This window comes from Cinclus cinclus, chromosome 15 (genome assembly GCF_963662255.1).
Source record: "Cinclus cinclus chromosome 15, bCinCin1.1, whole genome shotgun sequence".
In the NCBI taxonomy this organism is placed as follows: Eukaryota; Metazoa; Chordata; class Aves; order Passeriformes; family Cinclidae; genus Cinclus; species Cinclus cinclus.
The window spans coordinates 18937081-18959678 of record NC_085060.1 but is presented as its reverse complement, the minus strand read 5'-3'; the positions used below and the strand labels follow the sequence as shown (position 1 = coordinate 18959678).

At 46.7% G+C, this 22598-nt stretch overlaps 1 protein-coding gene across 2 annotated transcripts in view; it reads right to left on the bottom strand.

Annotated features, from left to right (window-relative positions):
* Positions 1–237: 237 nt before the first annotated feature.
* The window catches only part of MCF2 (MCF.2 cell line derived transforming sequence), a 47526-nt gene continuing 25165 nt past the window's right edge, over positions 238–22598 (bottom strand). Inside the window, exons 13-29 of one of the 2 annotated variants that reach the window (XM_062502639.1) lie at positions 20652–20740; positions 20001–20089; positions 19707–19773; positions 17844–17959; positions 17673–17742; positions 17248–17340; positions 16801–16893; positions 15732–15857; positions 14764–14985; positions 11335–11427; positions 10969–11047; positions 10366–10429; positions 8261–8367; positions 8076–8188; positions 7686–7798; positions 6149–6249; positions 238–2378 (exon numbers count right to left, since the gene is read on the bottom strand). In XM_062502639.1, coding sequence (XP_062358623.1) covers positions 2338–2378; positions 6149–6249; positions 7686–7798; positions 8076–8188; positions 8261–8367; positions 10366–10429; positions 10969–11047; positions 11335–11427; positions 14764–14985; positions 15732–15857; positions 16801–16893; positions 17248–17340; positions 17673–17742; positions 17844–17959; positions 19707–19773; positions 20001–20089; positions 20652–20740 — 1676 coding nt within the window. In that variant the 3' untranslated portion in view covers positions 238–2337. Of the gene's footprint in view, positions 2379–5843; positions 5897–6148; positions 6250–7685; positions 7799–8075; positions 8189–8260; positions 8368–10365; positions 10433–10968; positions 11048–11334; positions 11428–14763; positions 14986–15731; positions 15858–16800; positions 16894–17247; positions 17341–17672; positions 17743–17843; positions 17960–19706; positions 19774–20000; positions 20090–20651; positions 20741–22598 lie in introns of those variants that run through there. The other variant, XM_062502640.1, reaches the window with a different exon arrangement.

Below are 22598 nucleotides of genomic sequence, written 5' to 3'. Positions count from 1 at the left end.
GCTGGCACGCAGCAGCGTGGGCAAGGGAAGCCCAGCAGGCACTGGTGCCTCAGCAGCGTCCCGGCCGCAGGAGCCCACGGGGACGGGAACACGCCCAGCAGGGCGCCCACCCTGCTCCCAAACAGATGTTCTCACATGGAACAGGCTGGGGTTCATCACGGCAGCAGCCATGGTCCTCGGCCCAGAGGTGGCTCTTGGCAGCACTGCCCAGTGCTGGAAGGAAAGGGAGGCTGGGGCTGGGAACACCCTGAGCTGTGCTGGGATGGGTGCAGGAGGGGCTGGGGCTGGGGGCACCCTGAGTCAGGGCAGGGTGGCAGCAGGAAACTAACTGGATCATCTGCCACTGCTTGCCTTAAAATCAAAATGCACGTAAGAAGGTTTTAAGTTGTTCCAAGGAAATGAAGTAAAACCAACGCTGTGAACTCTTTTTTTTTTTTTCTCTAGTATTCTAGCAGATGCATCTTTGAACAGAATTACATATTCTCAGATGGATTTATTTAACAAGTTTTTATTCTTTAAATATAGATTTAACACATTTTTACAGGTACATATACAATATAGTTTATTTAAACTTGCAGTCAGAAAATTCTCTACTGTAATTTATACATATACATGAAGAGCCTAGTTCAACAGCATACTCAGGGGAACATACCATGTGTGCAAAATTTAAAATGTTAAAAACCTCAGACTGTACATTCAGATTTGCAGAACTTATCAACCCCATAAATTAATAAAAGCTTAGATTTAAAACTATGGAAGACAAAAAAAGATTAAAATCATTTAATATGCAATGTGTGCTCTGTTTCAGACAAATATTTACAGTTGTACCTCAAAATGTGCATTGTTACCACAATAATTGTTACCACTATAAACAGCCCCAACAGGAACTTAAGACACTCCTACTTTCCCACCTAATTAGTGCACTGTGATTGATTTGAAAGTAGATGAGAAGAATATTCAGTGGCTGAACATCTCTGCACTGTGACTGCCAGTGGCTGAAGGATCTTCTGGCTCTTGGTGTTGCTCAGTCCTAACTGAGCTGGGCCCAGCTCTGAGGGTGCACAAGGGTCACCCCAAACCTGGAGACCCAGAGTGGAGAAATGGCCACTGTGAGCTGGGGAACCCCCATGCAAGCACAGCCAGTGAGCAGCTCCACAATTCCTCTACACAAAAATGGTCACAAAACTAACCCAGGATGCTTTAACTGAACTTGGGACTGTGCCTAAGGACTGGTTCACAAATAAAAGATCACAAAGGTCCCCCTTTAGTCTGTGGTATAAACATCTCATTTGGCTGGGGCAGAGCAAATTCACTACTGCATGCACACTATTAACCCTGCTTCCACACACTCAGGTGCTCTTTGCACACATCTGCTTAGAAGTTCAAACCACCTGTACCTACCTATGTTCTACAAAAGCAAACTAGACAAACACAAAGTTAAATTATGACTCTTCGACATTCTTTTTCCTTTCTCAAAAGTTCAATAGATACATTATTGTTAAAGATGCTGAAAAAGTCTTATCACAAGAACATCCTTAGTGCAAACATGGACATGTAGCTTGGATTTATGGCACGTGTTCCAAAAGTACATACATTAATGTAAACTTCAACACTTGCTAGATACAGGTTTCAGCCCTGGGACGCTTTGGGACCCTAAGTGATTGGTGACAACCCTGAGTTGTCAGTTTGACCTGATCCAGACCTCACTGAAATGAAGGAGGCTGCAGTGGGCTGGAGTCAGGTCCTAAGTGCAAAAAGAGGATCTTTAGTGTTATTGCATCCTCACATGTGAGTCAGCCAGATGATGCTCTTACAGAACATTACATTCACATAGCTGAAGCAGATATTTAAGAAAAATCCACCCATAAAATCAATTATGCAGGACATACAGCTTATTTGTTTGGCTTTTTTTTCTTTTTGGTTTACCAAAAACTCAACTCTTGTTTGCAACTTCAACAGTTGTTAGCTAATAAGTAGGCAAAACCTACTTCAACCTGTAGAGGAAATTTCAAGCATCTAAACAAAGTGTCAGGAAACTGTAGTGTACTTCTCTGATGAAACATGATGCATGTCATGGAAAAACAGCAGGAAAAAAAATCAATAAAATACCATAATTTCCACAGGCAAAAAGAAACAAAGAGCAGAGAATGGCTTCCTTTATGAGCATGAGAAGCTGCTTAGGACCCCGGTCCCACTCAGTGCAGATGAAGCTGTGGAGGTCTGGGAATGTGATGAATAGTACAGGACAACTCCAACTACTGTGCTAGTTCTCTGTAACACTTAGCTGAAAGCTTCCAAAGAGCATCGAAAATAGGATGCTACAAGTTCACCCTTAATTCAAGGGGAACTAAACTTTCTTGTGTTACACAGGGCAGCATCTATAAAGTAATGGAGAATGATGTTAATATTAAAGCATGTTATTCCAAGAAATACATTGTTCCCTGTAATCATGTAACATTTGTATAACAGAAAAAAAAAAATGCACTCCTGCATTTCTCCCTAAAAGCTACACTCCCACTCACTTCAGTGAGAGCCTTGACTAAGGCAGGACCACAGGGTTTGACTCATTTCCATCATCTCTCACTTCATTATCACAGCAAGGCCAGCTGATCTCTTCTCTAGGCTCCTTATTTTGTCAGGCTGGCAATGGTTTTCTAAAGAGCTGTTCTGTGAAGCTGGCTGGCACCGCAGGTTGTAGGAGAGACCCTGCTTTATGCTTCAAAAAGAAATCAGCACTGCCTCTAAGGGACCCTGTGGCTGCAGTCATTAAAGTGCTGAGGGACAGTGCAAACAGCTGTGTTGCAGCTGCAAACTGCAAGGGCCATTTTACCAGAGCGTGCACAAAGCTGGCACACTGCAGCCAACATGCTCACAGCATGCCAGAGCTCAAGCCAGACAAGAAATACCCTGAGCAGGCACATGGGAGCCACAAAAGGGGACAGTGCCCAGTGCCCTGTCCAGAGGGGGCACAGGACACACAAGCTCAGTCCTTCAGGCACTGCCAGCGGGGGGGAAGCTTTGCTCAGCTTTATGGCATGGGGAGCAGGCACAGGGAATCCCCCTAAGGCTTGGAAGAGAGAATTTGGCAAGTGGGATGTTAAATAAACTAGGAGAGGGTCTGGCATGTAGAACAGAAGCCTGTGCCCACCTTAAATCACCAGAATGGCTTGGGTAGTAAGAGACTTCAAAAATGATGTGGCTGCAGCCCCTGCCGTGAGTGCTGCAGCACACTGAGAGGTGAGACGCCCTTCTCTTCACTGACACACCTGCCAGTGCTGCCAAGTGGGATGCCTGGAACACTGGCCACCAAGGGACATGCAGAAATGTTTCGTCTCCTGCTCCAGTGCAGAAAAAGGAGTTGGGATTGTAATGCTGGAGCCCCAAGCCTCCCTGAAATGATCATCTTGCATCTCCATGTTAATTCATGGCAAAACTAAGTCAGTTAACAAGGCAATGCCTGACCACTTGCAAGGCAGCTGGAACTACCAACACATGGGTGAGCCTCAGAACTAGTTACATTCTGAGAACTGCTCTTTCTGAGCACAGCTCTCTCCAAACATTTTTCATTTTGAGCTCTGCATGTTACCTCCTGCGATACAAAACCGTTCCTTCAGGGACATTAAAAAAATCCACCATGGGTTTGCACAGCAGAGAGAATAAGTCTGTTTGGAAGAAAGCAGCAAGGACTAAATGTCAGAACTTAGAGCTAGAACCACACCAGAAGGAAAACTGATTTTCAAAATTATCTCCAAGCCAGCCACCTTCCTCCGAGAGAACCTAATGGCTTTTATCTAGGCCAAGATTTACAGGAGGACTGTGGATTTGCAAGGTTGGAATGGCTGGGGTGTGAAGCACTTACCAAACACCCCTCTGCTAACTTAAAATGGACAGCAAAGAGCTCCCTGTAACTTCATAATGATTTGTATTGGCTCAACACTGGAATAATTAGCAAGAGGGCAGAGGAACAGCTTGTAGGCATGCAGGTATCAGCCATCCTGATGGGCCACATTATAAATCTAAAGAGAAATGTGAAGGTAAGGGAACCATTTCTTCTATTCAGATAAAGGCTTTGCCCTGAAAAAAAATCCCAAACTCCAGGTTTGTATGAATTCTGCTATGAAGTTTTGTGACTGGACATAAGAGTTTTATTTACGGGAACCTGGAGCTGAACAATGAGACAGGCACTGCCCCCATAAAATGCCAGAGCTGCCTCTCCCCCAGCACTGAAGTGACTCCAACACTCTCCAAGCTCTTGGGGACCCCACAATGTTAGTGGAATTCACGTTGCTAACATGCAAACCAGCATTCCAGCACAAGCAGCTCATAATCCGTGAGGGTTCTGATGCTCCCTCCTGCCCCTACTGCCGAGCTCTCCCTCTGCTATACTGGAGCAAGAGCTCCATCTTCTGCAGAAGCAGGAAAGAGCCCAGCCCAGAGCATACCCAAGGAGTCAGTGTCACCTGCAGGGTGAAGCCACCAGCCCCCAGAGGAACAGGAGTTGCTGAGCTCAGAAATACTGAATGAAAATGCATTTTCAGAATGCAAGTTGCTTATGGCTGTAAAGACACTTGGCTGAAAACCTCTAGGAATAGCTCTAGGAAACAGCAAGAGAACATCCTATATCATGCCCCAATATTTCCTGGAGTGTGTGTAAGATCAGAATTGTGCCTTGGGACTGCAGGCATGATCAGAACAGCTAAAGAAAACAGTTACCTTGGCAGGGAAAGCAGAGCCTCAGTGCTCTCAGACCCTGGGATATGCTCTGGAATATCTGGGCAGTGCTGTGGGACCCACAGGAGGCATTTTCTGTGGTTTCACCCCATGCAATTCCCCTTAGGTTGTACTCAGTAACTTTATAAACCAGTCTGGAGCTGACGGTCTCCAGGTTTTTGGGGATATGACCACTGACAATGAAAACTTGGGTTCAAAGTTTCCCAGCACCGTTTTTTTGAGATACATTCCCAGCTGGAAAACCCTTCTGCATAGGAGCTGGTGAGGTGGGGAGCTGTACATGGAGAGAAGATGAAGGGAGCCATAACTGCATCTTGGCAACAGGGTGCCAGTAAACTCTGGACACTGGTTAGCAAACTACCCCTTACAGAATATCAGCAAACCTTCAACCTGTGAGATTTAACTGCCCTGCAACAAAAGGGGATAAAAAATACCTTCCTCTATAGGAAGGATTTCACTGAAATGTACCCAAAAAACCATCAAGAGCTGACTGGAATTTATGCCTTTCAGATGGCTTCCTTCACATTCATCAAAATAATAGATTCTGACAGAAAGAAGTGGTTAAAAGAGACATCTCCTTTCAAGATTTGCCTCATACAGTTGTAACTAGTTTGGGTTTTTTGCTTTGTTTTGTTTTTTTTTTTTTAATGGACTAAATCTACATGGGCTTCCTGAGCTGTTCCATCTCCAACCCCGGTCTCCCATTTGCAGAGGACAGCATGATGATGAGCAACACATGGAGCAGTGACACTGCAGAAATGGCAAGGGCAACAGGCTGCTCTTAAGGCATTTTCTTGTGTCATTTCTTATGCTTTCCTATTGATTTCTATGTACAGTTACAGCTAGAAAATGAGAAACATGGGTTTGGAGACTCTAAGCCTTTGGCTGAAACCTGATAACCTGTTTATCATAAACTTTATCTAAGGATGGATTAACCAGCAGTGAGGCAGCAGTGAGGGCAGGAGTGAGGCAGCAGGGAGGAAGTATTGCCTTTACAGTGTTGGGTCAGGCCACGATGTCTTTTGCAGCAGGAGCAGATTTTGCTTAGGTACCTGCTGTTCACACGGGGTTTGAGCTACAGCAGGGAGGAAAACAGTCACAGGAATCCCTGTTCAGACTCCATCTCTTCTCCCAGGTCTTCTACCCAGTGCTCTTGCAATGAAATCTATGTTTTTAAATGCTTGGTTTTAATTTACTAGTGCCTAAAGTCTCAGAAACATCTTATTGTGTTAAACAAACAAACAGAAAAAGCTTAATTTGCTACTTTTGCAGGCCTTTTGGAATAGCTGCTTGCTTTTCTATTTTTCCAGCAGAGGCATATGCAGCCAGATTTAGTAAATCAAGTGTAATGCAAATGGCTTAAAAGACCTGATTTGAGAAATACTGAAATACTTCTGCTAGGTGTGCTATCAAATACCTGCAACTTTGGCATTCCGAAATCTGCAGTCACCGACTACTATCTGCAGACTGTGCACAGGAATCCAGCCTTCTTTTCTTCTGTTCAGGTTTTTCACCAACCTTGGAATGACAACAGCATTAGGAACAGAAGCCAGTCAACCCAGAAGCAGTTTGGTGAGGGCACACTCTACATAGCTGGGGGTGCAAGCAACAATTCATTCAAAAAAGGGAAACATTTTAACAGGACCTGGCCATGCACTTAAAGGATTTTTCCAACCTAAATTTAGGAACCTAATTAAACAGCTTTCATCTCTCTAGACAATGGAGAAGAACAGGAACCCCTCTCAAGTCATCCTGCCCAAGACCTTGAGAGATTCCAGCTGAGGAAAACTGGCTACTGAAGGAGCCAGGGCCAATTATTTTTCCCACCCCTCTGCTATTTAGACTGATAGAATGATTTTAGTCAAGGTACTGTAAGTAAATTCAAACCAAGATTTAGGCAGCTAGAAATACTCATACTCATAAATGACAACCCTCTGTCTCACTCATACAGTGAAATTTGTGCTAACAAAAAGCTTGGTGTGAGAAATCTTTGACTGGCACCGGCTGAAGCCCCCAGGAGTGGTGAACTTTCAGCAAACCTGAGATGCTTTGCATCTGCTTTTTCTAACAACAAACTGAATTTTTCAAAATGTGGTGGGAATAGATGATCCTTGCAGATCCCTTGCAATTGAAATATTCTATTTTATCCTATTCTGATTTCCCTTGAAGTGCAAGGGCTGTAGCTGCCAGCCAGGAATCCTGCACAGGACATTGACATCTGTGCATTTGCAGGCTGGTGCCTGCACAAATGTGAGCCAGGTTCCTGCTAACATCACCCTTCCCACACCCCAAACAAGGCTTTAGTACACTGGGCTCCCTCCTGCTGAGAGCCTGGGCTGGCTGAGGAGAGCAGGTCACAATCACCAGAAAGCTCAGCCAAGCTGCTGGACATCTCAGCAGGGGCAGGCTGCCCCTCCAGACAAGGACACCAATGGTCCAACAGGAGCAGGCCCAGGGGTGTCCCCAGGTGATGCTCCCAGGCACCTGTGAAACAGCTGGGAGCTGTTCTGTTGTGAGCCACAGCTTCACACACAACAGGAAGAGTCTGAGCCACCCCCCAGGTCACATTCCTACAGCTGTCTGAGGGAGGGAATGCCTTGCAGGTACTCACTGTGGCTGTTCATGAGCCCAGAGGAACAGAGCCTGGAGCTGAGCTGGGATGAGCAAAGGGAAGCATCATCTGACGTGGGAAGAGCATGGCAAGAAGTGCTGGGAAGGTGCTGGTAAAACCCAGCTCATGCAGAGACCCACGGGAGGGAAGTCCTGATTCGTTTCCCCAGGCCAGGCCAGTGCAGATGGCATCTGGGGCTGGCAGGAGAATGAATTCTCCAGCTTTCTGAAATAGTCTAAAGCTCAGTCAGGAGCGTAATGAGTGCATCACCAGGCAAGGGACATTTCAAGGGACTGCCCTGCACACTCTTAGAGATAAGGCAAAGTAATCCTAAAATACCTACCACTGTCCCTCACCATCTTCATGCAAGAGCTGAATTTCATCCCCGTTTTTCACCAACAGGTCCTCTGATCCTCTCCTCTTGCAGTCTGCAAGGGCTTTGTATTTTCCTGGAGACTGTGGTGGAAAGAAAAACTTATCTTCTTTAGCTGCATTTTGTATCATGCAGCTGTGATTTCTGACTGCTGCAGGGAATGTGACAGAGCCCTATCAGCTACCTTAATTAAAATTATTTCAACAAACTGTGGCTGAGACATCTTCTCATTCTCCAAAGTGAGATATGGAAATTCTGAGCGACAAGGACAAGATACATCCATTATCCAGCAGGCAAAGCAAGGCAGGATGCCTGCCCAGGGCAGCCCCCACGCTCTGGGGATGTCACATCCCCACCTACCAGCTGGTTCCCATCCTCCTCCTCGGTGTCCGAGCAGTTGGAGAGGTACTGCTGCCCCGACCACTCCTCTAGCCCCTCACAGATTTCCAGGGACTGGGACATTCCTGGCCAGCCTGCAAGACAGCGTGGGGCTCAGCCTGGGGACCCCAGCAGCCCCAGAGGGAGAGGAAGGGAAGGGGCCATACCTCTGGGGGGTTTGCTCTGGGGGGACACGAGCCCACTGTCCAGCATCACCGGGCTGGTGCGCTCCGAGTCGTTCTCTTCTGAGCTGATGGAGGCTCGCTGTTGCTTCCTGAATGGTTCAAAACTCACAGAATCAATCTTAGCTTTGCTCCAAGAACGAGCACAAACTCCACAAAGTTTTGTTAAACAAAGTCAGAAATAACACTGGTACATGATTGTGTTTTTGTAAAGATTAATTGGGAGGGGAAAGGAATGCTACAGCATCTCGACCCTGAGTCAGAGCCCAGCCTTTACCCTGTGCCCTGAGTCACAGCCCATCCTTTGCCCTGTGCCCTGAGTTACAGCCCATCCTTTCCCCTGTGCCCTGAGTCACAGCCCATCCTTTGCTCTGTCCCGTCAGTCACAGCCCAGCCTTTGCCCTGTCCCCTGAGTTACAGCCCTGCCTTTGCCCTTTGCCCTAAGTCACAGCCCAGCCTTTGCCCTGTGCCCTGAGTCACAGCCCATCCATTGCCCTGTCCCCTGAGTTACAGCCCAGCCTTTGCCCTTTGCCCTGAGTTACAGCCCATCCTTTGCCCTGTGCCCTGAGTCACAGCCCATCCTTTGCTCTGTCCCGAGTCACAGCCCATCCTTTGCTCTGTCCCCTGAGTCACAGCCCATCCTTTGCTCTGTCCCCTGAGTCACAGCCCTGCCTTTGCCCTGTCCCGAGTCACAGCCCTGCCTTTGCCCTGTGCCCTGAGTCACAGCCCATCCTTTGCCCTGTCCCCTGAGTCACAGCCCTGCCTTTGCCCTGTGCCCTGAGTCACAGCCCATCCTTTACCCTGTCCCCTGAGTCACAGCCCAGCATTTACCCTGAGCCCTGAGTCACAGCCCAGCCTTTGCCCTGTGCCCTGAGTCACAGCCCATCCTTAGCCCTGTCCCCTGAGTCACAGCCCTGCCTTTGCCCTGTCCCCTGAGTCACAGCCCTGCCTTTGCCCTGTCCCCTGAGTCACAGCCCAGCATTTACCCTGAGCCCTGAGTCACAGCCCATCCTTTGCCCTGTCCCCCGAGTTACAGCCCTGCCTTTGCCCTGTGCCCGGAGTCACAGCCCATCCTTTGCCCTGTCCCCTGAGTCACAGCCCAGCCTTTGCCCTGTGCCCTGAGTTACAGCCCTGCCTTTGCCCTTTGCCCTGAGTCACAGCCCAGCCTTTGCCCTGTGCCCTGAGTCACAGCCCATCCATTGCCCTGTCCCCTGAGTTACAGCCCAGCCTTTGCCCTTTGCCCTGAGTTACAGCCCATCCTTTGCCCTGTGTCCTGAGTCACAGCCCAGCCTTTGCCCTGTGCCCTGAGCTACAGCCCTGCCTTTGCCCTGTCCCCTGAGTCACAGCCCATCCTTTGCCCTGTGCCCTGAGTTACAGCCCATCCTTTACCCTGTCCCCTGAGTCACAGCCCATCCTTTGCCCTGTCCCCTGAGTCACAGCCCAGCATTTACCCTGAGCCCTGAGTCACAGCCCATCCTTTGCTCTGTCCCCTGAGTCACAGCCCATCCTTTGCCCTGTCCCCTGAGTCACAGCCCATCCTTTGCCCTGTCCCCTGAGTCACAGCCCATCCTTTGCCCTGTCCCCTGAGTCACAGCCCATCCTTTGCCCTGTCCCCTGAGTCACAGCCCATCCTTTGCTCTGTCCCCTGAGTCACAGCCCATCCTTTGCCCTGTGCCCTGAGTCACAGCCCATCCTTTGCCCTGTCCCCTGAGTCACAGCCCATCCTTTGCCCTGTCCCCTGAGTCACAGCCCATCCTTTGCCCTGTCCCCTGAGTCACAGCCCATCCTTTGCCCTGTCCCCTGAGTCACAGCCCATCCTTTGCCCTGTGCCCTGAGTTACAGCTCTGCCTTTGCCCCATCTCCATCTGCAGAGGAGCTGCAGCTCAGGCTGAGCTTCTTGCCTCAGGGGTGCCCCTTGCAGACCCTGTCCCCAGCCACTGCCACCAGAGGCTGAGCAGCAGCACAGCCCTCCTGTCCCCTCCTGTCCCCTCCTGTCCCCTGCCCAGAGGCAGGAATGGGGCCAGCACAGAGCCAGCAGGCTCTGGGTGCCCCAAGTGAGGGCACCCCCAGAGCCCCAGCCTGGCGCTCACCTGTCACCCAGCTGGGAGGAGAGCTGTGGCTGCTCCGAGCACGAGCCAGGCTGCTGCTTCTCCACTGCTGGGGGGACAAACACAGCTTGAAATCCAGGTTTTTAGTAGCAACTGTCACATTGAAGCATTGCTTTAAAAATGAGACCTTTTGTACAACGCTATTGATTTCTGTTTAGAGAAAAAACAGACCTAGGTCTAGAAAAATGGAGTCTAGAAAAATAGATTCTTGCAAAGCACAGACTTAATTATGATTGAAGTGGCATGTTAGCACTAACCTAACACCGAGCATGCTACTGAGAAGCACAATATGCTTAAAATTAGGCATCTGTTATGTATCTTGTTGAATGAAACCTATGATAACAAATGTGAAATAATCCCCAAGGTAATGACAACCAAAAAATGTACTTCTGTGATTCATTTCCACATGAGCACCCAGTTTTTACTGCTCGGTGTTATCTCTCTGCAATGTAAGGTTCTACTCCAGCTACCAGGTTTCTAAAAATCAATTCTCCAGTGAGTATTAGTGGACTTCAGATCAGCAATGTGACAATAGAAAAGCTTCTGCTGCAGAGGGAAAGGCACAGAGAAATTGGTCAAATGTACCTTTTATAAGCTCTTGCTGCTTGAACAGAATTTTTCTTATTTCATTCAACCATGCCATCTTCAGATCTACTGTTTGGGCCTGGAAGAAGAGAAAATTGTCTGAATTTTGATTTAAGAGTCATCCATTATAACATAGGAATAAAATCTCACTTTTCTATGCTGTAATTATCTGAAATCCCCTTTTCCCCCCAAAGCTACTACTAAATTTTAAACAGTCTTGATCTTTTAAAATTGATGATTCCCATTACATCCAGGCAAGGCACAATGGAAATTCAGAACTATCACTACAACCATACAGACCAATGAGACATTTTCTTCTCCCTGCTCTGAGTATGTGCAAACACCCAGAATTCTGGAGCTACAAACCTGCACCACATACACCTCTTCTCTCCCACTGTACCAGATCTCGAATTTCCGATGATCTCCTTTCACATTCTCAGTTATTCCAACTGCATTCATCTGCAAATCCAAACAAACAAAGAATTAAACATAATGCAAAGCTCCCTCTTCCCGAGGAATCCAGCAAGTTAAACCTGTTTTCACGGAATTTAACGTGTTTCATCAATTTTAATTTAAGTAGCAACTGAAAGTCATTATCTGGCTCATCCCTCCTGACTTTCTATCAGCTGCATTTCAGATAAGCTTTCCAAAATAAATCAGTGGACCTTGGGGAACTTTTCATTTGGAAATCAGAGGAACTAACTGGAGCATCATCCCAGCTGCCTCTTTCAGCATAGAATTTCTCAGATTTGGCATATGAAGATTTATAAATACATGACATGTTATTTATCCACGTACATTATTTCTGCCTTATTATTCTTTATTCACTCACTAAATTCTTTGTTTCCCTCTGTCAGTGATCTTTCAAACCCATTTGTGATGCCCTTAGCTTCTTTAGGAGTTTGAGTTCAATGCTTTTTGGCCCCCTGACCATCTCTGTATTGGTGGCAGCACCCTAAGAAGAATTAACCCTTCTTCCCAAAAGGAGGATTAATTTTTGGGGTACAGCCTGAGCTGCCCCCAGCCTAGCTTCCAGCACACATGCAGGCTGGAAGCTGAATGCTGCTTTACTCATTATCACCAACCACTTTGGAGAGTTTGGATAAAAACAAAGTCCCAAGTCCTTCAGGATCTGCACAATGTGACCCGCCTGAACCAAGCTTAAACCATGATTAGAGACAAGAAACTCTTCAGCAACAGGAGACCTCTGACCTCCCTCCTGAACAGGGCATGAAGCTGAAAACTGCTGTAATAGCTGATACCACATTCACCATCCTTTCCCTTAAAGCAGGGTTTAATGACAATTATTCACTGATTAAAGGATGGTCAAAAACAGCTCAAGTATCCCACTTGAATGTTTTGGAACAGATGTAATGATAAAGGTATCATCTATCATAAATTATTCACGCAGACTGGATTAGACAAATCCACTACAAACACAAACAAAACCTCAGAAATAACATCTGTTCAACACTGCTGTTCCTCCTTGATAATATGTGCACGCCCAGAGCTTTAGGCCTGAAAGACTTGGATGATTTGCAGAATAGGTGCCATGGACAAATGGTCTGTTCCAGCTGTTTCATGTGTTGGTCTCCCTTTCCAGTGACATAAACAGCCTCAGGGAGCAGGAACCAAGCTGCTCTTGACATCACAAACATTTAGGCTGGAAAAGACCCCTGAAACCACCAGGTCCAACCATTCTCCCAGAACTGCCATGGCCACTACTAACCCTGTCCCCAAGTGCCACATCCACGTGGCTTTAAATCCCTCCAGGGATGGGGACCCCCCTCTGCCCTGGGCAGCTGTGCCAGTGCCTGCCCACTCCTCATATCCAAGCTGAAACCCCCTGGCACAACTTGAGGCCATTTCCCCTTTAGAAAGCTGAATGAGGCTCCATTTTGATTTTATAAAAGCTTAAAACTGATGCAAGCTGTTGGAAGGGCACCTCATCCAGTCACTGCAATCCCCAGTTCTCTGCATCTTGTTTACCTTGGCAATCTATAAAGGCTCCTACAAAACTGCCCAGGCATCAAGACATTAGAAATTTTAGATGATCTACTATGATGATGCAAAGAATAAGTGCCAGGAAGAGACAGATTTAAGGTCTCTTCATTCAGGTTAGTGGATTCTAAAGTTCCATTTCCTCCCCCTGGCCAGGATTTACTGTCAGCTGTTGGATCACCGCTGTGCAGACCAAACTGGGCTAGTGCCAAGCTCTGGGATGGTTCATCTACATCAGGCAGATTTACCTGGCAGTGCAGTAACCTGCATCCTCTAGGTTACTGCATCTCAGCTGAACAGGTATTTACCACTGCTCACTTCACACAGGATGCAGAATATTATCCTGAGGGTTTCTTTTGTTTGTTTTATGGGTGATCTCATTACACAGCATCTACCCAACAGCTCATTTCAATCCTGAATCCCTCAAAAACATTGCTGCAAAGAAGAACAATTTCCTGATACTTAGGGACGTGGTTTAGGGGTGGATTTGGCAGTGATGGACTGCTTTCAACAGTTGGACTCGATGATCATGGAGGTCTTTTCCAATATCAGTGTCTGCAATTACAATTAAATGTCCAGCTCCAGAAACAGGATTTTGCCCACAGCAGAGCAATTCTCAAAACACGTGTGTGCAGATGTAATCCTGCCACATCCATGGATTCTCTAGCTCCAGCCTCTGTGCATCAACACCAACTGGAAAATGAGGCAAAGCAAATCTGTGGACACATTTCCTGGACTCCCAAGTGCAGGATTTTCTCTGAGCTGCATTTCCCCCTGCCACCTCTTCAGTCCTTTCAATAGTAAAACAAGCACTGCAGAGGAAACAAGCTGTACAGAAAGAAAATTATGCTGTTTGGGGAAAACACTGGTACCAAAACATATGGCTTGAGTCTTGCTTTTATTACATCATTTGTAATGTGCACCAGAGCTGAGCAGACTTCTCTGCTGTCACCTTCTTTTCTGACTACTTATGGCAAATCCCTCCCCAGACCCCACTGAGAGCAGGGACAGCAGCAGGGATCTGCTCTGCCTCCAAGTTCTCAGTTTTCTCCAATCTAATATATACCCCCATGGGTTTTCACTTTTCAAGAAAAACAAGGCAGACCACTGAGAAAAAAAATGCTGGTCTAGAATTGCTTATCACACACTGTATGCCAGAAGGTCTCTTTTAGAGCAGCACTTTGGGAATTTTATTGACAATAGTTAGCATTTACAGGGCTGGTACAGTTGTTCACATCCCTCATATTTTGCCATAGGCTACCCTTGTCATCTGATAATTGTCCTTTTAGCTGCAGCTGAAGCCTGCCAAAGGAGAGAGGAAGGGGAAGGAAGAGAGTTAAACCTACACCTCCTGCAGGGTGAAAAATAGGGCTCAGGAGCAGCCAAGCAGAGTCTGCCCTAGGGGCCTCCCTGGGCAGGAGGAGCCCCCTGCTCTTCCAGCTGGGCTGGGGAAAACACAAAATGTCCTTCCGTGGCCTCACCCAGTCTTGGAACACAGACTGGAGCAGGGGCCAGGCACATCTGCACCCCTGGCACTGGCACAGCTCCATTTCCCTGGCAGTCACAGCCCTGACTGAGTCCAGGGGCTCTCCCAGCTGCTGCCTCAGCTCTAAAGGGTCCTGAGAGCTCATTCAACAAGAGCCTTCCATGGACAGGGCACATCCCTGTGAGGAACCACAGCCCTCAGCAGCAGAAACCCAGCCAGCACGTCAGAGAAAAACCCCTCTGGCTCTGCAATATACACAGTTGTGTAAAACACCCTTACTTTCACAAATAAAGATCAAAACTCCTTACTTTCAGAAAGTGCTTAAAGCTGTAAGATGAGGTTTTGTCATATCCATCCCCGTGCTCCTCTCGCTTCTTGCAGAAGACCAAGGCTTTCTCATACAGAAACAGGTGCCTCTGCATGGGCTTGAACCTGGCCAGATCCTTCATCTTTGTTGGCCCTTTTCGGTGTCCTGTCCAAACACTGAAAGATCCCTGCATCAATACTTTCCCCAGCTCGCTCAGGTCACCCTGGGGAGAGCATGACAAGTAAAAAAGAAAGAAAAAGATGTCAATTAAAACTTAAGAGGACTCCGCAAACAATAATGGGACACAAGGCCAGCTCTGTTCCAAGGCATGTCCCTCTAAGGATAGATCTTCCTGGAAGGATCAGAGGACCCTGTGGGAGTGATGACCTGGTGCCAGAGGGAAGCACAGGGCTCATGCAGAGCTGCAGCTAGGCTAGGGAGTCAGAAACTGGAAGGACTAAAAAGAATGGAAAACCATCCAGCTCCTGTGGAAGAGTATGGTCAAGGGCTCTGGCTACCTTAGTGGGACAAAGAAGTGAGATTTGAACCTGAACTGAGGTATCAGAAAATGGAATTCTCCAGGAGGCCAGGCCTGGGATCAGCAGCTTTCCTGAAACCCTAGGAAAGACAACCACCCCAGTGGGAAAGGTTCCAAATCAGCCCCAGAGAGTCATTTTTTAAATGGGAAATGCTATGAAAACACCCCAGGTGAGTTACTGGGTCAGCCATGAGAACACAAAGGGCCACACTGGGAAAATACTCTGGAAAACCATAAGGTGGCAAGTGTGGGCACTGTGCAGCTCGGGGTATTCCCAAGCCCCTGAAGTCAGAGGGAACACTGTCACCTAGGAGGTGACAGCCCCGATCCCAGTCTGCAGCTGCTCTGGACTAGTTCTAGCACTGGATACCATCCACCCCCAGTGCCCACCCAGCCCTGTGCAAGGGCTCTCACTGCTCAGACCTACTCACATCATATCCTGTGATTGAAATCTGATGCATGGAGTCATTGACTGACTTCAGCAAATCCAACATTGCAACCAGAGCTTCTTGAAGTTCCTGAACTCCATCACAGCTTGTGCTGTACTTGAGCAGCTCCTGAAAATAGAAATAGGAAAGCACATGTTTGCACCTGAACAAAGCAGATTTTTTCCACCTTGCCCAAAGTGTTCAATGCCCAGCAGTGACCTACACTGAGTTTCTTTTTTCATGTCACTGGAGAAAGGCTCGCTCTAAAGCACAGTCAGTATAAGGTGTGGAACAGCTCAGAAGGGATGGTCTGTTTTTAATGTTTCCTTAAGGATGGTGTCAGCATAGAGCAACACCACCTTCTTCTGATTCCTTTGTGTTGTGTTTTCCTGCTTAGTAAGGTATGGCAAATAAGGCTCAGATTTTTCATTAGCTGCCAATCTGCCCTCAAATGAGCTTGCAGCAGATGACTGTCTTCAGACTGGGAGACACAAGGAACAGAATTTGTAAAACCCAGAGCCTTCAAGTGAGTAAATGGAAGACAGAATTATACCACTGAGATAAAATTAGTTCCATTTCCAATCTCCTGTGCCCACCTATAGCAGCATGTATACTCATTCAAGAGGTAAGAAGGTGGTTCAGGAGCTACTACCCAAGTGTTATTCAAAGTGAGAATAACTGCATTGCTCTGCCTCAGATGGGGGGAACAGAATAAATGCATTAAAGATTACAGGTGCTATTAACACCTAAGGAAAAGAAGAGATGCAACAATATATTTCATTCATCAGATCCTCATGATCATCTCTGGCTTGGTTTTCTTGTAAGTGCTTCTGTAAGTTTGCATCTCTGAACAGATTCAAAAGGAGTCTCTCCTTAAAAATGGCCTGTCAAAGCACTTGTTCCTTTTTCAAGTATGTGAACATTCATCTTCACTGAAAGTCACTTTGGGAGAGGCCAAGATGAGCAATATGTCATCCAAAGCTTTGTGTTAATTTACAAGTAAACTTTAATTGAAAAATAAAACAAATCTAATCAATCTGGTGATGCCCTTTGGAAGCAGAACATGAAATACCTTCAGAAGTAGCTGGTACTTTGTCAGGCGCTGCACTGGTTTGAGCAGATAGGAATCCAGCCCCAGTTTGTGTTCTAATTTTCTCTGGCATTCCTGGAACACAGAAGTCAGCCTAAGTAAGTTTTGCACCATCTGTAAGTAGTTATTCCAACAGCACAGCTGTGGACTTTGATGACTTCAAAGGTTCTATGCCAAAGTGTTGGATGGTACCCACAACTATAGAAATATTATAACATGAAAATAACACAGCGAGTGGAGCTGCCTTGTGTTCCTGGGGTACAGGAAACTTCAACATCTCTTGTGAACATTTAGTGTGTGTTTTTCACACAACACTAAACAAAATGCAGAACTGTGGGCTGCTGAGGAGGAGCTTAAGATGAAGAGTGTCCCATGGTGGGGCCTGCCTGGGTAGGAGCAGCAGCTCACCTGGAGGAAGGGGCAGCTCACCTGGAAGAAGGAGCTCTCAGAGCACTGCCTCCACAGGGACTCTGAGCGGGGTTTGTTCTGGCAGTACTTCTCATACATCTGGAAATCCTCCCGCTGCAAGGCAAGCAAGAGGCAAGTCACCCCCAGGAACCCAATCCTACCGGGCAGCAAATGAGCCAACACTAGGCTGGGTGTGCTTTTGTCTCTGCTGCCAGCTGTAATGTCTAAAAGTGACAGAGTTGGGGTGAAGAAAGCACAGCTGGGGATCACAGGAGTGGTCGGGACAGCTGCGCTGCCCCATCTCTGCTGGCCACACACAGCCACTGCTGGTCCTGAGGTCAGGAGCCTCTCATTCAGCCAGCATAACTGAGGTGTTGCAGACTGTGACAAACCAGCAGAAACACTGGCCTTCCAATCTGCTTTATATGTGAAAATGATTTACCCACCCTGTCTAGGAAACAGCATCCCACTCTCTCGGGTGCTCCCAGGCAGCTCTCCAAACTGTGCAGGAAAATTCTGCAAGAGATGGGAGAAGGGACAAAACCACAGCAGTGAGCAAGGTGAGGTTTGGGTACTCCAGCATGACAAGGTAACAGGAGAGCAGAGCAGCACCATACTTGTTGTGGAAGTCATAGATCTCGGGCATGTTTCCAAAGAGAACATCCTTCCTGTTCCTCAGCACAGGGGGCAGGAGGATGAGCATGGCAGGATTGTCCATCTCAGCTCTGTAGCCCTGCCAGATGAAAAAGGGTTCATCACTTAGCTGCCACCTCCTCAAAGGCAGATGGAAAGGGGACATGAACAGACTTTCAATATGACCTCTGTTTCTCAGTGCAATATCCCTTTTATTCCATGTTTTGCTCTCTAAATCCCTGTCTTTCAGTCTGTGGGCACACAGGGCTGTGGTCCAGAAGGGAAGGGTGTGGGACAGCTGCCGTGGGGCTGGCAGCACTGCAGAGATGCTCCCAATTCTCCAAAGGCAGATCAGGAGGGAGCAGGAGAGGGCCCACAGGAATACTTGTGTGGGAAGAACAGGTCTTTTTCCTTGAGCAGGAGACTCATCAGTGGCAGTGTGTGTGTGCAGGGGTGCAGCTCCACACAGCCCCACCAGAAGCAGTGCAGGAGGCGAGCTACAGTCCAGAGACAGCTTGAGAACAAATCCTAAATCAGGGCTTTTTGCCCCTGTACAGGATGTGCTGAGCACTAGGGTCTTGCTCTCCTCAGTGCTTCAGGAATTCTGGGCTCTGCAGCTCTACTTGCCCCTTGAAATCCTGGGCTCTCAAACTGGGGAGGAGCTGGAAGGAAAAACACTGAAATACAAATTGCTGGGTGGAATTAGGAAATAATGTAAAGCTCCCTGAGGTAAGAGCCCATCACTGCACCAGATTTGGCAAATTCCCTAACTGCAGTGCAGGGAGAAGGCACAGCCAGAGCTCAGCACCATCAGTGCAAAGAGGCCCCAGGAATGCCATTAGCCACAGCTCAGACTGGCCTTGCTGGTCACCAAGGACTGCACTGCACTGAGAACTTTCAGCACAAGCAGCAAAAATGTGTTCAGTATGTACAGCACATCTCCTCCAGCTTTCCGACATAATCTCTCACACTCACTGAGGCTGGAATCAATATTCCTTATACTAAGCAGGCATTTTGTAGTTGATTAGGGATGCAATAGATAAGTATCTGGAAAATCAGTCATTTTTATTTGAGGCCAGCAAGTAGGCTTCCCTCTTTAAAGGAAATACAATTTTCAGAAAACTGAAGTTTATCTGTCCATTTTTCTCTATCTAGACTCGATGTGCACAGCAATAAATCTGTATACCTGCCAGCTGCTTCATCACAGAGAGCGTGATTTAACAAAAATCCCAATCAGTGCAGGGGAATTGCCTGTAACTACCTACAGTCCAACAGATGTATACCCTGCTTGCTCCTGGGTGAGAGAATGTGAGGGGGGAGAGATATTTAACAGCCAACTTGTTTTGGCCATCAGCAAGAGTTATTTTGGAATAAAGTAGTAATGTCTAGAATGACAGTATGAGAAATCATTATCTGCTTTCTAAAGTAATGTGCTTCATACAGTCACAAACTTCACGGTACTGAGACAGAATTCTCCCAAGGATAAAACACAAGCTGCTTCGTTTTGTCTCCTAAAGGTAAAGGAAATTAGGGAACCATAAAAAGAAACAGCCTTTTGTATGTTTTACAGGCACTGCTAAGGCTAATTACCAGTGCTTTTGTGTACAAACAGAAGGATTCTCCTTCATTGAAGATGAAAAGCTCATCCTGACACCAGCTGTTCCTGCAGATGCCTCCAACAAAGAAAACCTAAGGAGCAAACTTGAGCATTTATGAGTAGATTGGGACCTGACAGTCTGGTGACAGTCCTGCCCTGCCACATCTTTGCTCAGTTTGACAGAGTGGCAGGTGCCCTTTTGTACAAGTCACCAGGGAACAGCAGTGAGCAACCTGGAGAAGTCACTCACCGTCAAAACAGTGAAGAGTTCTTCCACATACACTCTCTCTGTTTCTATAAGCTCATTTATGACATGGCTAAAATGAAAAACAAAATAGAAGCGTATTATTTTCACGTCTAGAAAAAGCCCCACAGGTGATCAGTGCAGTTCAAGGAGCCCAAAACATTGTGTGATCTCATGAATAACCAAGAGATAATAGCACAAGAGATGACACGTGGATCAGGATAGAGGAACACAGGGGTGGGGAAAGGATTGGCCAGAAGTAAACATCATTTAGATGATAGAAGTGGGGTGAGTGCTTACCCTTTCAGTATATCTAAGCTGTCATCACTGTCTGAAATAAAATACTGCAAGGAATTCCTCTTCTCCTGGTAGTCGTGCATGACTTCGATCTGGAGGAGAAATGGGATGCACTGGGAAGAGCAGGAAGGGCCCTGCAGGGGCAGGAGGAGCCAGCCCCTGGTGCCAGCCAGGACACTCAGGGGAAGGATGACACGTGCTTCCTTACAAGAACCCTTGGACAGTAAACCTTGAAAGGGAGCAACATGCAATGGGTAGCCAAATATTCCCAGAAATTACTCTGCTACATAAAATCTGAAAATCCTGGTAACATAATTATTCAGTGAAGAAGCCAGAGAAGAGTTTCCACAGGGGAAATTTCTATGGATGGGGATATTTCCTGATACACACCTCTGTTATGTAAGGAATAAACTCAGGGAATAACACACAGGAAATAGGCATCCAGATACTGGAAAATCAATTCAAGAGAGAGCTCAGGTGTTGGACTAATCCAACTACACCATGTGGATATAAAAGGGTTTGGGTTTGCTTGATTTTTTTTAAAAAGAAAAGAGAAAATAGAGAGCATCTCCAAATCCAAAGTACATTCAATCTTTAGAGCAGTTTCAGTTTTCTGGTGTATAAAACTAACTCGGATTTCATGAATAATCTTACCTTGCGAGAACTTGGAGTTTTTCTTGAAGTTTTCTTCCCAGGGAGAGAGAGATCAAATGAAAATTTCAAACTGGAATTAAAATCTACACCTTAGGTAGAAAAAAGAAGCAGAATTACATAATGTACATGTAGAGTGAAGGAGATTCTTCAGAAAGAAACCAGGAAGTCAGGAAGAAAAATGGGATACACTTTAAGAATAAATAATTAGTTAGCTAGTACTAATAGTGAACTGACAAAACAAAGGGTATTTATCCCAAACAATGCTGATTCCACACAACACGTCACACGGTCACGAAGGTCATGAAGTACAAATGTTTAGAAAAAACAAAATGCCCACCAAGGGAACACAGTAATAAAACCTAACAAAGTCTCTGGAGCCTGAGCATATGATAACAGCAAAAACAATAAAAGCAAATAAACTACAAAAAATAACATCCCCTACTAGGACTCTGTTTGAAAGTCCTTTTATGAATGTAGGGCAAGATGTTCCTCCAAATTTATTGATATTGTCAGCAAATAATTACAAGTTGTAACTGAGCTACAGAGGTAAACTGGAAGCTTAAAGCATCAATCTCTCCAATGAGTTGGATTACATAATTCAAATACTCTGTGAGAAGAATGTGGCCATGAGGAAGAGGTCCAGAGGAGATGGAGCATCCATTCATGGAGATGCTCTGAGGGCAGACTGGTGTGGAGAGCCCATCTGCAGCTGGGGCAGCTGTGAGATCCAGCTGTTGTAGGTTATCCCAGCCAGGCCTTGCACTCTGTGGTGCAGAGAGCTCTGGATGCTGCAGACATCCAGAGGTGTGCATGGTGATGCTCCCCATCACACGTGAGGATTTGCCAGTGGCCCTGCCCAGAGACTCCCCTGGGAGAGGGGAACACAGCTATGGGGCTGGAGGGGAGATGGGCACAGCTCCTCTTGCAAGAGTCACTCTTCTCCAGCACCTGGGCTCTGCTCCAGCCTGCAGTGCCACTTCTGCACACCTGAGGCCTCAGAGCAGGAGGGATTTACCCTCCCCTCCTCCCCACCCCCAAAAAATGGTTTAAAAATTAGAACCACATTTCTCAGACAGGCTTCAAATCCAGGGCAAAGATAAAAGAGGAGGCATCCACCCTCAGACAGAGAAAGCAGGGGGAGAAAGGAGCATAAAAACACAAGAAAGAAAGGAAGGAACAGAAGATGCAAGTGATGTGCTCAGAGTTGGTTTGGTTTCAAGCCTCACCATAAAACCCATCCATCTCAAAGCAAAGCTCAGCATGTGCCTTTGACACTGCCCATCATGCCAGCAGGTCTGCAGCAGTTTGATGTTTGGTATCAAACAGACTTTATTAAAAAGCTCTCTTGTCATGATCTATCCAAAGAGGAGCCTTTTGTCTTTCCCACACTTGATCATCGCTTTCAGGCAGGATTAATGGAGGACACCTGTGCTTTGCAGGTGACCATGTGCCTCTGCTGGAAAAACTTGTCCCATAAAGGCATGAAATAAATCCAGCTGAGTGATGATGACCTCACAACATCCCACAGAGGTGACCACCCATTTACCCTACTCTTTGGGTCAGTAATTTGTGTTTAACCCTTTCCTCTTTCTAGAAAGCTGGAAAAGCTGTGCTAGGTAAAATGGGCAATGCTCTAGTTTAAACATTCAGAGCTGAAGAAGGTAATGTGCTTTAGAGAGGGTGGCATGAGCCTGGGAAGAGGAAATCTGAGATTTATTTGTTGCACTGGCTGCATCTTGAGTAATTTAATTTCCCTCATTGCATCCAGCTTCATTCCCACCCCTCCACTTGGCTATTTACATTTCTGATTCCCTGAATTGAAGCTGTTTTGGTGTTATATGACACCTGCTACAACTCACCATAACCAATATTTGTTAATTCATCATAAAAACCTTGCTCTAAAAAACAAATGTTTAATTGCTTTTATGTGGTCAGATGACTGAATTT